This window comes from Brassica oleracea, chromosome C2, assembly GCF_000695525.1.
Source record: "Brassica oleracea var. oleracea cultivar TO1000 chromosome C2, BOL, whole genome shotgun sequence".
Classification (NCBI taxonomy): Eukaryota; Viridiplantae; Streptophyta; class Magnoliopsida; order Brassicales; family Brassicaceae; genus Brassica; species Brassica oleracea.
Genome location: NC_027749.1, coordinates 43,657,202 through 43,673,559, shown reverse-complemented (window position 1 = coordinate 43,673,559; position 16,358 = coordinate 43,657,202). Strand labels below are relative to the sequence as shown.

Genomic DNA, 16,358 nt, shown 5'->3' with positions numbered 1-16,358 from the left:
AATTTTCCGTTTTTGTTATTCGAGCTGCGACTCAATTAGGTTTTTGCCGTCTTAGGGTTTTAGAACTAGGAATCTCGCCGACAGCTCTCGTAGCCCAGACACTTACGTTGTTATAAACGCTCAAACGCAGATTCAGAATAAGAACCATCTTGCTCTCTTTTTCGATTTCTTATTTTATTATTGTTCTCGTTTCGTGTTCTGATTGCTTGGCGTGTGGTATTAGCAGATATCCGGGACCTCTGGGAAATTAGGGTTCTCCTACTTTCCTAATTTAAACGGAAATCGACAGTGCGAATTTCGGTTCCCACATGAATGAATGTGAGAGTTGGCTAAGTAACTTGTTGGTTGAATGACAATGTAACTTGTGTAGAGACAAAAGATTCTTGATAGGCCTTGAGAAGCTAGAGTGCCCTAAGAAAGTTGATCATGCTATTTGCTATGTTTTTTTTTGGGATGTTACATTGAAGGTTAGAAACTGTGTCTTTTGGTTATGAGCTCCCATTTTCAAACTTTTCTTCTAATTGACCTTGAAAGTTTACTTGTGGACAAGTAAAGTTCTAGTTTGGGGAAGTTGATATCTTGTGTATTTACATAGTTTTAGCAATCATTTTAGTTCTCAATTTGTCCATTTCGATGCATTTAGAGTAGATTTAGGTGCATTGCATATACATTTGTCTCTATTAGGTGATGGAGATGCTATTTGGTGAGTTTGGAACCTTTGGAGATGGTTTAGAGACAAGAAAGGAGATTTTGGTTCATAAGACGAGTTCCCAACTATCCCAGCGGCCAAATGCAGCGGCCAAGACAAGCCGCTGGAAAAATCCACTACTCCCTGCCCGATATCTGGAAGATGCAGCGGCCAAACGACAAGAAACATGCCGCTGGAGTGTGCAGCGGCCTTCTGCAGCGGCCAAATGACATGTCAAAAACCAGCTGTCACTAATGATCTAGTGTCTACCATGATTATGAGTGAGTAGTCATCTTTGGATTCATGGGTTAGGATGATTTAGGATGATTAAGTGATGATCTAGAATGTTTAGAGTAGATTAATGTGTTTTCTTGCTTGGTTGAGTGATCTTAATGCTAAGCTTGAGTTGGCCGTTCTGGTTTAGAACTCTAGACATTTCATTGCCCGGAAGGTATTCGATGAAATTGCTGAGCCAACTCATCAAGCTCTTAGCTTACCCTACCAAAGGGATTTGATGTTAGGGGAGTTAGGAAAGTTGAATGATCTATCCTTATATGTTTTGATTATTGGACCCTTGAAAAGTTCATTTCAATTAACTAAATGGGTCATATATATAGTAAAATATGTTTTGGTTTAAAAATTGTTGCATACCCAAAATCAATATGAACCATCGTCATTTTCGTTTAAAATTCTGTCACAATAAAAATATAGGGTCGGGCAAAGAATCCAAATCCAAAATACAGAACCAAGGCCGATCCAAAAAATAGAACTGAACTTTAACCAAAATTGGTTAGATATCCGAATGGATTCAAAATTTTGGTATCTAGAGAACCGGAACGGAACCCGATCTAAACCAGAATATTTTAGGTATCCGAATATATCTGAACAAGATTTATATACTTAAATATATTAATTATTTTAAAATTTAATATCTAAAGAATATACAAAATATATAAGACGTTTTTAAGTTGGCCAAAATACTTGAAAATATATATAAATAGTTATAAATACATGTTTAAAATAGCTAAACAATAATTATAGTACCTAAAATACTTAAAATATCTATTGATTTTCTATCCAAATATTTAAGCTAAACCAATTTTTATGTTAAGTTTAAGTATTTTGGCATACATTATTCAAATTTATATGTTTTATATTATTTTTATTTTTAGATTTTGAAAAATTTTAAGTATATATGAACTTTAATTTTTGAAAAATAAATAAATAGGTTATCCGAACCCAAACCCGCAAAGATCCGAACCGAAGCAAACCCTCAAAGATCCGAATCGAACCAAATGGTACTACAATATCCACCTCTAATCAAATGTAAAAAAGGTTATTGATAACAAAATGTATATTGTTTATAATATTTAAGTACAATATATTTTTAAAAAAATTCACTCAGTGCAGGAAGCGGATTATCATCTAGGATATTTTCACCGTCAATAATACAATCAACGACATAATAATAGTATAATAACAAATTGAATATCACATATAAATATGGTTAAACTTGGTTGTTGTAAGATATCAAAAAAAATGTCGTAAAACCTATATTTGGCAACATTGGAAAAAATTATACTTTTGACAAAAAAAACATACCTAAAAAAACTTGCTAGGTGTCTCATTTTTCAAATTTATAAAGTCACTCCGTGCAAGGCGCAGATCTTATCCTAATTAGTAATTACTGTGTGAACGAACAAAATATTTACTTTCTTAGAAGAAGAAAAAAAATTGAAATTAGATAAATATCTTAAAGGAAGCAAAGTTTTACAAATAATCATCACAATTGTCAATTCTAAAAACGAAAAATAGTAATAGAAACGGGGAATGCTATAGTAGTGCTATGAACAAAGCTACATTTGTTTACATGTTAGGCTGAATGGTCCAAACATCGAAGCATTCTTAATCCTGCTTTTCGCAACCAGTTCCCTTCGTGGGTCCCAAGAAATTGAGTAATGTTCTTGATGCTTGGCATCCTAGTGAATAATAATGATCCCTTTGCGTACGCTATTATATCTCCATAGAAGACGGTTTTCTTTGCTACAAGGCTGGGAGTGGGAACAACTTATGCGACGTTACATCGTTCCCAAACTTCAGCTGGCCTTGCAAAAAGCTTCAGATAACACCCAGAATTTAGACCAGTTCAGTGTTGTTATGAAGTGGGCATCTGCAGTACCAATACAGGTAATGGCTGATTTTACGGAGAGGTTCTTCTTCCCCAACTGGCTGGATGTGTTGTACCATTGGTTGCGTTCCAAACCTCAGTTTGAAGAGATCATCCATTAATGGTATTTTATGATTCGAAAGTGTTATTCCCGCAAACGACAGGATCCTAAAACCAGTTGAAACATGTTTTAGTAATGTTGGTGGAAGATATTGAAGGAGTTGAAGTATCTCAGCCAAGGGCAAGGGCACAAGAGCAGACACACTTTGAGCCAGCTCGAGCTAAGGCTAAGGCTCAGATGGATAGCAATGAGGTGCTGAGTTTGAAAGAAGTCTTGGAAGTATTTGCTTTTCAAACCTAAACCGAATAGAACGGGCAATGGTCTTCAGATTTATGGGTTTGGGAATGTGATTGTGGTTATAGACTCAGGGCCCGACTGGTTTAAACGCATCGGTTGCGGTTGCGGGTGCGGGAGTTTGCGGATGCGGATGGTTGCGGTTTCAAGCGTTAATAAGCGTTTTGTATGACTGGTACAACGTTTTAAAATTGTTGCGTTTGCGGGATATTTATGATTGGGTGATTATAAGATATTGCGGCGGTTTAATAATAAGTTACCCATATTAACATATTATAACATTAAAAAAATATAAAAACATACTATTGTAATAAAATATAATAATTATCAGTATAATATGATTAATAAAAACATTATGTTTATTTATAAAAATTTAAATTAGTTGAAAGTTATAATTTTAATAAAATTTGTTTTGAAGATTTATATTAAAAAATTTTCAAAAATATTTTATTTCGTTTTATATATGTGTATATCTTTATATATGTGTGTATATAAATGTTTAAAAATTCTAATAAATAGTTAGTTTAAATTTTAATAAAGCAAATTATGATACTGCTTGTGAATTTTAATTAATATATAAAATATGTATATATTTTTATTTATAATATTTTCATTTTAAAATTTTAATTTTAAAATTTTAAAATATTTTTGAAAATAATTTTATATTTATTTTTTCACCCGCAACCGTCCGCAATCGCAAACGCTAGCTGGAACCAGCTTTTGATTTTAAGAAGTTCGGAGCGGTTTGGAGCGATTTATAGCGGTTTTACGATTGTTTCGAAACGTTCTCTACCGCTACCAACCGCAAAAGCTGCGTTTGCAGTCGTAGCGAGAAAACCAGTCAGGCCTCAGTGAACCAAGATGGAGGCTGGCTGCTTCTAACTCCTGATAACTTATTTAGGATGCACATCAATACAAGAGATCTTATAAAATTCTAAAGCTGACTACAATAAAGTTCAATAGCGGAAAAGGCTAATGTAATTTTATATTGAGAATGAACTATAAAACAAATCATGTGAAAATCTGACGTTACTGAAAAATATTTAGTTAGACTAACTGTATAATAAACTGAAATAATTGTTATTTCACACTCTATTTTTTATATTATATCATGGAGTTATGGGGAAAATGAGCATTTAATTCCCGAAGTATTTGAAATCGGCAGTTTTAATACTCAAGTATTGCTTGCGCATACTTATTCCCCAACTAATAGTTGACTGCGCAAAATTGAGAACAAAATAGTCAACTGTTAACTGATGAACGAAAAAATAACGGTTTCCGTCAACTTTTTAACGGTGGAATATTTTAATCATGATTTTGCGCAGTCAATGATTAGTTGGAGAACAAATATGCGCATATAATACTTGAGTATTTAATTTGCCGATTAAAAATACTTAAGGAATTAAAAACAACACTCTTTTTTTTTTCTTCCAAAATTCAGTGTAGGTTTATAGCAGTAGAATTCTGTGGGTGGGAAGATCATGGAATTGTTTTGTTTACTAGATAAGTTAGTCATGTAAACCATACATTCACACTCGCATATAGTTTGCAGTCTGAAACAAACTGTGCATTAGGACGAGGCACTGTAACTGTACAGCAACTTACACAGTCATGTATGATAGATAGTTTACTAATACAACAAAATATAGACTTAGGCAAGTTGAAACTGCATCATGATGGAGTAGCAGCAGCTGATGGGTTAAGGCTGCACTTTTAAATATATTACTAAATATTAAAGGGACTCTAAACAATAATCAATGAATTAAACTCAAATATTAGTGTATTTTTAAAAGGGTTAATTTGAAAAGTTGACGGAAACCGTTATTTTCCGTTCATCAGTTAACCGTTGACTATTTTGTTCCCAATTTTGTGCAGTCAACTATTAGTTAAGGAATAAATATGCGCAAGCAATACTTAAATATTAAAACTGCCGATTTCAAATACTTCGGGAATTAAATGCCCATTTTCCCTGGAGTTATGATGACTTCTAACTTTTTAATAACGGCAGAGATTGTGAGAGTGTAAGAGACCTGTAGAAACTTTGGACTTTACAAATTCCAATTTGCATAACAACAAAACACTCTCTTGGGAGAAATTTGCAGTACGTAGCTGTTAAGGAAGCCCACAAAGGACACATGATGGGAGAAGCAACGCATCGCTAAAGTAGTCTCTAATAAACCAAAGGAATAAGATTACTTCTATGCTAGTAATCCTCAAGAATGTAACAATGCAAATCCATCCACTTTAACAGAGAGGAGAGTTCCTGCTTTAGTTTCTGTACAGTACGAGATGTAATTAAAAGAATCGATATTCAAATCAGGTTTAGCTAGATTAACACTTGGTTTTCTAACCAATATCTCCGCATCTGAAACTTGTCTCTTATGTTATCCCTAAACTTGTCTCTTATATAACAGATCCATCACTTGTTTTCTCATTCATTCAGCCAATGCATATGTTTAAGAAAGGCACCACTGTCTTCTAAAGCGAGTAACAGCCACGTTCATTCGCCTTCAGTTTAGTCTTTTAAAACTCTTGGCAAGTGTTTTTTTCTTTCTCTTCCATGTCAAAATCAGGGGATCTTACTAATATTTGAGCTTTCACATATAAATAAATATAATTATGTTTGCTTCTAAACAACAAGTTCTACTGTAGCACAATGGTTAATTTCAAATTGACTCTAGAACAAAATAGTTTACCCATTGTTCAACCCCTCCTTGAACTTCGGGAGCAGAATTTATTTTTATTCATTAAGTTTACTTATGGATCTATTTACTAGGCCTTTTAAAGGCTCACATACAGATACTGTCTAAGAGCAGCTCCATTGGGGTGACTAAACCCAAGGTGCTTAACAAAACTGAATAAAAAATAAATCAAAAAGTCCAAATTAAGTCAGTACCGCTCCTAAAATTGGGTTTTTAGTTTTGGTAAGGAGCTCTATCGTGGCGCCTTCTCATTGGACCGCCCATCAATGGTATCTCTTTCCTTCGTCGCGACTCGCGAAAAGTCAATTCATTCTCGACTTCTCCGTCTTCTCTCTCTCGAATCTCGGCGACTCTGAAGCGAACCTCGTCGTCTGTCTGGAGCCTCGTCGTCTCTCTGTCGAGCCTCGTCGTATCTCCGTCGAGCCTTGTCGTCTCTCTCTCGAAGCAAGCTCGTCTCTCTCTCAAAAATCTCGACTTCTCCGTCTTCTATCTCTCGAATCTCGGCGACTCTGAAGCGAACCTCATCGTCTGTTTGGAGCCTCGTTGTCTCAGTCCCGAGCCTCGTCGTCTCTCTGTCGAGCCTCGTCGTATCTCTGTCGAGCCTCGCCGTCTCTCTCTCGAAGCAAGCTCGTCTATCTCTCGAAAATCTCGGCGTCTCTCTCGAAGCTCGGCGTCTCTGAATCAAATATTGTCGTCTCTCTCTCGAGTCTCGTCTCTGTCCTGAACCTCGTCGTCTCTCTGTCGAACCTCGTCGTCTCTCTCTCGAACCTCGTCTGGAATCTCGTCTCGATCTCCTTATCGGTAAGAAATCATCCGTTTGATTTGATCTTTATGTTGCTGCTGTCTCGATTTTGGTTTATCTCCCATCCCTTGTCTTTTGTAAAATTAATTTTTTAGATTTTTATGATTGTTTCATAATATTGAGGACGGTGAAATCTGTTAGATTACTAGTAGAGTTTTGTTCCACTGTTGAATAGATGAAATGATTGTTTCTGGATCTGATATGCTTAATATTTCCTCTGTTTTGTATTAATTAGCGCTGGGGGGATTGATTGTTTGTGGAATCGATATGCTTAAGTTTTGACTTCTTTTGTCTTAATAAAATTGGTTAAGGCTCTGTGGTTCACATGATCAGACGAAGCATTTTTAGTTTTCTGTTGTTGTTTTCGTTCATCTCATTACAGAGAACAAGGTTTTAATTAAACTTGGTCTATTGGTTGTGCGAGGGTTGAGGATGTGCTTGGAAGAAAGGTATCTGAAGAATCACATCAAAGCTTATGTCTTTCATTTCACAGTTGAGAAGAGGTAAATTACTTCAAAACTTTAATGGTTGTTAGATATAGGTGGTTGTTAGTAAATGAAACCCGAGAATTAAATGGTTGTTAGTTTTGATGATGGTTAGTTTTGATGGTTGTTAGTAAGTGGATGGGAATTAAATGGTGTTTAGTTTTGAAGTGAGTTGTTTGCGTGGTTGTTTTAGTTTTAGGTATAGATATACTAAAAAACATTAACAACAACAACATTAAAACTTCAACAACTTAAAAACGTCCCTTTAAAACTTCAACATTTACAACACATATAAAGCATCCGCGAAAGCTATTAAAAAACTCCATCTACTTTCCTTCTCCAAAGCCATTATGGATCCTTATACTCAACATTGTAGCTTTCAAAACCTGTTAAACAGTCAACAACCAATCACTCAAAACCCTTATCAGCCTGTCCCTCGTGAGCCAACTGTTGAAGTCTCTGCGTTGGATGCCTCTATGTTCGGTTCACAATGGGCCGAAGATGGCAACGAAGATGCAGAGATCTTGTCTGACCGTAAAGAGAGAAGAAAATGGTCACCAACAGAAGATGGGGTGCTGATAAGTGCTTGGCTGAACACCTCGAAAAACCCAATGGTTGGAAATGAGCAGAAAGCAGTTGCGTTTTGGAAACGCATTGCTGCTTATTTTGCTGTGAGTCTAAAGCTGGATGGCGCGCAAAAGAGGAAGCTAACACACTGTAAAGCGAGATGGATTAAGATTAATGAGGGCGTGTGTAAGTTTGTTAGGTGTTATGAAGCGGCAACGAAGCAGAGATCGAGTGGACAGAACGAGGATGACGTTTTGAAGTTGGCTCACATGATTTTCTTCAATGATCACAAGGCCAAGTTCACACTAGAGCATGCCTGGTTAGAGCTACGCTATGATCAGAAATGGATTGCATCGTCTGCTACCAAGGATAAAGTTCAGTCAAAAAGAAGGAAGTTGGATGACCAGTCATCAACCTCAGTGCCTGTAAGCCACGGAGAGGATGAAGCAATGGCTCGGCCAGAAGGTGTTAAAGCAGCAAAGTCAAAAGGAAAGAAGCCAGAGAGGAAGCAAGCGACTTTGGAAGTGGAAGAGAAGGAGAAGATGGAGTTTCAACGCTTTTGGGAGATTAGGCAGAAAGATTTTGCTTTGAAGGCAACTCTTAACAAACAAAAATTGCTTGAGAGCCTAGTTGTCAAGTCTGAGCCATTAAGTGAACTCGAAATGCAATTAAAAAATAAGCTTATTACTGATCTGTTAGCTTGAGTCTTAAGTTGCAAGTCTGTAGGTTGTTTCTGTCTTAAGTCTTTAACTTAATTGCATTTGGATGTTTGGATGTTCGAGTCGAGTCTGTATGCTTTACTGTCTCTGTATGATTTATGGTTAATGGATGTTTATGGTTCTGCTTGTTATGTCTCTGTTTTTCATAAATTGAGACTTGTTTTTGCGTGGCTTTGTTAGTTGGGACTCACCACGTTTTGCTTGTGTCTATTGCAGGTGGAGAATAAAGCAAAGACTTAAAAACTTCTTGTGACAGAAGGAGCCAAGACCGAAGACAACTTGTAACACAATAAGCCAAGACATAAACAACTAGCTGTCTCTATTTTTTAATAAATTGTTTTCTATAGGTTGTGAGTCTGTATGTTTTCTATAAGTGTGTGTCGTAAAAACCAGTGGCAAACATATCATTTCTCTTATCCAAGTCTCCCGTTTGGGTTTGTAAAAACAAGTGTCGCATTCTTTCAAACATATCATTTCTGTTTGTTTCTAAGAACAAGTGTATACCATTTGTCTCCAAAATCTTATACCATTTCTCCCGTTGTCTTACCATTTCAAAATTTCTTTGGCATTTCTAAATTCAAATTTACATTTCTAAATGGATGCTTCTTCTTCTAATAATTTTGACGACTTTATGGATGAAAAGTTTGATCATATTTTCGATCAACAATTCGATAATCTCCGCACTCGGGCTGGAAATCATCAAGAAGCATCAAGATCAAAAAATAAACGAGCTTACATTGAAAGACAACGAGAACAAGGACACATACAGTTATGGAACGACTATTTTAGTGAAGATGCAACATATCCTTCTCACATGTTTCGACGCCATTTTAGAATGAACAAGTCGTTATTCATGCGTATTGTTGATCGACTCTCCGCTGAAATCTCATACTTTCAACAGAGAAGGGATACTACTGGAAGGTTCGGTCTCTCTCCGTTACAAAAGGCAACGGCAGCAATTCGTATGATGGCATATGGTTGCCCAGCTGATGCGGTCGACGAATACCTCCGACTTGGTGAGACTACCGCGCTTTTATGCTTAGAACATTTTGTTCAAGGAATCATAAATTTATTTGGAGATGAGTATCTAAGAAGACCCACTCCAGAAGATCTTCAATGACTACTCGATATTGGAGAGCTACGCGGATTTCCCGGGATGATAGGTAGTATTGATTGTATGCATTGGGAGTGGAAGAATTGTCCAACCGCATGGAAAGGACAATATACATGTGGATCAGGAAAGCCAACAATTGTTCTAGAGGCTGTAGCTTCACCAGACCTGTGGATATGGCACGCGTTTTTCGAACCTCCAGGTACATTAAACGATATCAATGTTCTTGAACGATCACCAATTTTTGATGATATATTACAAGGTCGAGCTCCGGAAGTTAACTACACTGTCAACGGACACGAGTACCGATTGGCTTACTATCTCACAGATGGTATTTATCCAAAATGGGCTACTTTTGTCCAATCTATTCCACTTCCGCAAGGTCCAAAAGCATCTTTATTCGCTACACATCAAGAAGCTGTACGTAAAGATGTCGAGCGAGCTTTTGGAGTCTTGCAAGCTCGATTTGCCATAGTCAAAAATCCAGCTCTTTTGTGGGATAAAATAAAAATTGGAAAGATAATGAGAGCATATATAATTCTACATAATATGATCGTAGAAGACGAACGGGATGGGTACACTCAGTTTGATGTTTCAGTTTTCGAAAATTCGGATTCAAACCGAAGTTCATAAGTGAATTTCTCGTTTTCTACAGATATGCCTTCAAATCTCGGCAATATGATGAGCATTTGGAATCAAGTTCGTGATAGAACAATAGATCAATGATTGAAAGAGGATTTGGTTAAGAATATATGCCAAAAATTTGGAACAAATCAAGATTTCAACTAATCTGTTTTTCTCGTTTACGGTTTGTATTTTTATTTTTAATATGCTTTTATGTCATTTTTAATAAAAAATTTATGTATCATTTTCTTTCAAATCATTCAACTTTAAAAAAAAAAAATATTTTTAAGTACCTCAATGAGGTTCTACCAATGGAGGATGAAAAAATTAATTAGATTAATAGAGGTACTTAACCTTTCAAATCACTACATTATACACTAATTTAATTTTAAGTATCCATTAGGGGTCCTAATGGATGGAGGTGGTCTAATAGTATACTAATTATCAAAACACGTTTTCTTAAAACTCTTTACGCGGGGACTGTTGGGTATGAGCCTGACCCTCCCAAAAGGTCCACATGATAATTGTCCTGAAACATGATCAAAACAGGTGAGCTCGGCTCGTCGACTAGCGAACCAGTAGTCGGCTCGACTACTGACTACTTTTAGCCGACAGAGCGAATGACCGTAAGTCATCGGCTCGACGACTCGGTTTAGCGGCCCGACATCTCGGCCCAATCGACGAGAAGGCCCGTTAGGTCAAGGCGAATTAGGTCAACAGGAAACCGTCTATAAAAGGAGGAGAAGAGGCAACAACGAGAGGATCCGCAAATTACGACATTCACTTTCGGCTAGATCTAGGGTCTCATATCTTATCATCTCGCCGACTTGTACGGTTCGACGAACTAGCTTTCGCCGGACTAATTCGGATCACTCTCTCTCCCCCTTTTGTAACTCCGTTTCGACTCCTTGATCTAATAAAACACGTCTTTGTCTTGATCCACCGACGAGAACTCGTCATTTTCTCTTTACTAGTTTATCGACAGTCTCGGTTCAAACAGTTGGCGCTCACCGTGGGACGGCGCCCACCGTGGGGCAGACAAAGTAGCGTCAGCAAAGATCATGGCTCGATCTGACTCGCCGTCCGATGACGAGTCACCTACGACTGAAGGCGCTCCGACAGCAGCGGCCTTCGCAGATACCATACTCGAGAGGATGGCACAGCAAGACGCCGTCCAGAAGGCGACGAACGAACAACTCTCCGCCATCGCCGCCATCTTGGCTCCTTTGGCCGGAAACTCAGGAGATCCAGCCTCGACGGTCCGAAAACAGCTGTTCGACACTTACCGAACAGCCAACGCAGAAAACACGACGAACACAAACGCCGCCCAGGTTCAAACACCCGGTGGCGTAGATCTCGTTACCGTCTGGGAACTCGCCGTGCTTAAGCAGTCGTTACTGGACATGAAAGACCGAATGCTTGAAGGACCTACTTCGGCGCCGTTAATCAAACGCGTCCTCGCCGAAACCCTAAACCCTAAAAACCCCTTTTCGCGGTGAATCACCGACGTACGGTATCGACCAGCTGAGAAAATCCGCCTTCCGACTTTCGCCGGAAAGGCAGACCCAACTGACCATATCACTGCATTCAACATCTCAATGGGTCGAACTAACTTTTCCGACAAGGAAAGAGATGCTGGCTACTGTCGGCTCTTCGTTGAGAGTCTTCAAGGACCAGCCCTTGGATGGTTCACTAGACTAGAACGAGATTCCATCAACGATTTTCACGACCTGACGTCCGCGTTCCTCGAGCAGTACATTATGTTTACGAGACAAGGAGCGACCCTATCCGACCTTGGGAACCTATCTCAGGGAGCGAACCAAAGCCTCCGCGACTTCATGGAGAAGTTCAAAGCTGTCGCTTCGAAGGTTCATATCTCGGACAGCATCGCCGTTGACGCGTTGATGAATACCCTATACTTCAAGTCCCTGTTTCGCGAAGATCTCTACAGAAACCCCACAAAGTCGCTTCAAGATGCTATCGCGAGGTCGAACAATTTCATCCGGATGGAAGAGGACACAACGGCGATATTCAAGAAAATGAATGCGGCCACTAAACCGACGACTGCTCCAAAAGCTCTTGAGGCACGCCAAGAACCCCGATAGCACGCCATAGGCAACAAGTCTAATCAGAAGAAAAGCTTAGTCTACGTCGTCAAAGATAAAAAAACCCGCCCCCGGGGTCGACTGTCGTCATATGCGAGAAGGGTTGGAACGTCTGGGAGAACGACGAGAAGCCGCAAACCTCTTCGACGCCTTCATCTTCAAATCCCGACCTGACCGAGCCAAACCTATGGTGCAGCTTCCATAAGTCCAAGGCGCACGATACGAGGAACTGAAGGCACCTGGTCGTGCGCTCTTCTCATCTTACAAAAACGGAACAGCCAACGTCGAGCTTCCCAAGCCTAGGCAGAACAACACCAAGAGCTGGAGCAAAAACAAAGAAAAGAAAGCTCATAAAAATCAAGACAAGGCCGGAGCCCGTCCCAAACGTGCAGAAGATGACAAACCAGAGGAGCAGGACGAAGACGAGGGCGAAGCACAAATCGAAGAAGAGCAACCTCGTAACCGTCGACGCGTCCAAGTTATCCTCGCACGACCAAGTTCCTCCTCGGGTGAAGAAGAGGACAACAAAGGCCGCAATTCGCACAAATCCTCCAACAAATGACCAAGTGAAAATGGCAAACCGGAAGAGTCGAATGACTTGAGAAACAAGATCAGGCGAAAGTCGCAGACAATCGACCGTGTGCCAACTCTAAAAACGATCTTCGTTCAATCATCGAAGAGTCCAAGGTTAAAAGAGTCGACGACTCCAGTGTTCAACCCCAGCTCAAGCCACGAGTCGTCAACCTACGCGATCAGCTCAACTCGAAATCAGAAGACCTCAGGATCAAGCTCAACCGACCTACACATTCTGACTTACGACGAAAGCTGAAGGTCACGAAAGCCAAGAACGGTGACGCACACGAACCTATTGTCGAGGACTCGTCTACTGACCAAAGGGTCCATCTACAAAACAGACGGGTCGAGCGCTCTCCCTTCTTAAACGTGATTATGGGAGGCACGCCACCTTGCGGCGACTCGGTTCGGTCAGTCAAGGACCATCGACGACATGCAGTAACCTCGAAGAAATGGCCATCGAAACCTGAGAATGATCCCTCGATCACTTTCTCATCTGACGATGCCATCGGCGTTCACGTACCTCATAACGACCCCCTACTCGTCGAAGTAGGAATCACGAAGTGCGACGTCGCCAAAGTTTTAGTCGATACTGGCAGTTCGGTTGATCTGATCTTTCGCGATACAGTCGATAAGATGGGAGTCGATTTGCGCGATATGAAACCGTCGTCTCGCTCCCTCACCGGATTCAACGGGGCTTCCGAGACAATGATCAGAATGATCAAGCTCCCAGTCTACGCGTGTGGAGTAACACGCACAGTCAAGTTTTCCGTTATCCGAACAAAGGCTCCATATAACGCAATCCTCGGGGTTACATTCAATGAAAGAAATACCATCGACGTATCATCAGTGCGTGAAGTTCCCAGGACCGAACGGTCAAGTGTAGACACTTCGTGGTGACCAGCAGGCGGCACATGACCTACTGATTGCAACAGTGAAGATGCAACAACCGACCCCTCGCATCAATGCAATAACAAAGCAAATCCAACCTCAAAAGATGAGATTCTAGAAGTCGCGATCGACGGATCAGACCAAACCAAAGTAGTCCGAGTCGGCGCTTTCCTCTCCGAAGAAATGCAATGCGCGTTGATCGACTTTCTGAAGCAGAACGCATCAACGTTCGTTTAGGCGACGTCAGATATGAAGGGCATAAACCCTGCCATAACGTCCCATGAGTTGAATGTAGATCCAACCATCAAGCCTGTTCGCCAAAAGAGACGCAAGCGTGGTCCCGAACGAAGCAATGCCGTCAATGAAGAAGTCGAGCGACTCCTCGCAGCCGGTTCAATCGCCGAAGTACGATACACGGAGTGGTTGGCAAACCCGGTCGTCGTCAAGAAGAAGAACGAAAAGTGGCGCGTCTGCGTCGACTTTACCGATCTAAACAAAGCATGCCCCAAAGACAGCTACCCACTTCCACATATTGATCGACTGGTCGAGTCGACCGCTGGAAACGAACTCTTGACTTTCATGGATGTCTTCTCAGGATACAATCAAATCAAGATGCACCCAGACGATCGACAGAAGACAGCGTTCATCACCAATAGAGGGACATACTGTTACAAAGTGATGCCATTCGGCCTTAAGAACACCGGTGCGACTTACCAACGACTCGTCAATCGAATGTTCGCCGACAAATTGGGGAACACGATGGAAGTCTACATCGACGACATGCTGGTTAAATCACTCCGCGCGGCGGACCATCTAAATCATCTAAAAGAATGCTTCAAAACGCTGAATGAGTACGTAATGAAACTCAACCCAGCAAAATGCACATTCGGCGTCACCTCAGGCGAGTTCCTGGGATACATCGTCACCCAGCGAGGAATCGAGGCGAATCCCAAGCAGATCACAGCCATACTTGATCTCCCTAGTCCAAAGAACAGCAGAGAAGTTGAGCGACTCACGGGAAGGATTGCAGCATTGAACCGCTTCATCTCTAGGTCCACGGGTAAATGCCTCCAATTTTACGAGCTACTGCGCGGAAATAAACGTTTCGTCTGAGACGATAAATGCGAAGAGGCATTCGGACAACTCAAACAGTACCTTACGACTCCTCCCGTGTTATCGAAACCAGAAGCCGGTGATACACTCTCTCTTTATATCGCAGTATCCTCCACCGCGGTCAACAGCGTCCTTATCCGAGAGGATCGAGGAGAGCAGAAGCCGATCTTCTACACGAGTAAGCGGATGAACAATCCGGAAACACGATACCCCACCCTGGAGAAGATGGCTCTTGCAGTTATCACGTCAGCGAGGAAGCTGCGTCCTTACTTCCAATCGCACACGATCGAAGTACTAACGAATCAACCACTCCGCACAGTAATGCAGAACACTAACCAGTCCGAACAGTTATCGAAGTGGGCTATCGAGCTCAGTGAGCACGACATTGTGTTCAAAAATCGAATCGCAGCAAAATCCCAAGTCCTCGCTGACTTCCTGATCGAGCTCGCACCAGAGCTAGAGCAAGACCTAGTTCTTCCAAGTCAGAATTGGATACTTCACGTCGACAGATCGTCAACAAACAAAGGATCAGGAGCAGGAGTCCAACTGCAGTCTCCAACAGGTGAGCTAATCAGACAGTCATTCAGTTTCAGCATCGCCGCTTCAAACAACGAAGCGGAATACGAGTCATTGATCGCAGGACTACGACTTGCTAAGGCAGTCAAAGCAAAATGCCTCAGTGCATACTGCGACTCACAACTCGTTACCAGTCAGTTTAGCGGTGACTACGATGCTCGTAACGAACGAATGGACGCGTACCTTAAAGTCGTTCAAACACTCGCTAAGGACTTCGAATTCTTCGAACTCACCAAACTCCCCAGAGGAGAGAACGTGTGCGCCGACGCCCTCATCGCCTTGGGCAGCAGGCTGCGCGATCAGGTGAAACGGACCATTCCCATCCACAAGATCGACAAGCCAAGCATCGAGCTCCCGCCTAGCGAAGTAACCGTCGTAGCACCCATAACCAAAGCCATTAACACGGACGAGGATCCCGCAGTGGAACAAATTGAAGCTACCGACTGGAGGACAGAATTCATCAACTATCTGGTCGATGGAAAGCTACCTCCCGAGAAATGGATTGCAAGACGACTCAAGACAAGGAGTGCCCACTACGTCGTCTTGGATGGAGAACTCCATCGATGGACCGCAACCAAAGTACTCTTGAAGTGCATCAACGGCGAAGAAATGCACCTTGTCATGGCCGAAACGCATGAAGGCGCTGCAGGAAATCACTCCAGAGGTCGAGCACTCGCTTTAAAAGTAAAAAGCCTCGGCTTTTACTGGCCAACAATGAACGCGGATTGCGAGGCGTACGCTCAAAGATGCGACCAATGCCAGAGACACGCTTCGACAATCCATTCCCCGACAGAGCTGTTACAGACAATGACGGCACCATACCCTTTTATGCGATGGGGAATTGACATAATCGGCCCTATGCCAAGCTCTCCACAGAAAC

At 41.1% G+C, this 16,358-nt stretch overlaps 2 protein-coding genes across 2 annotated transcripts in view; both read left to right on the top strand.

Moving 5' to 3' along the window:
• LOC106324321 overlaps nt 1–8,470 on the top strand; it is an 18,549-nt gene extending 10,079 nt beyond the window's left edge. The window contains exons 4-5 of the mRNA XM_013762309.1: nt 7,097–7,217; nt 7,597–8,470. Coding sequence (XP_013617763.1) covers nt 7,097–7,217; nt 7,597–8,470 — 995 coding nt within the window. The remainder of the gene's footprint in view (nt 1–7,096; nt 7,218–7,596) is intronic.
• Nucleotides 8,471–12,720: 4,250 nt separating this feature from the next.
• Nucleotides 12,721–13,798, top strand: LOC106324320. Its single transcript, XM_013762308.1, has 2 exons — nt 12,721–12,891; nt 12,941–13,798. Exons 1-2 carry the CDS (start codon nt 12,721–12,723, stop codon nt 13,796–13,798), a joined length of 1,029 nt encoding a protein of 342 aa, XP_013617762.1.
• Nucleotides 13,799–16,358: the final 2,560 nt, after the last annotated feature.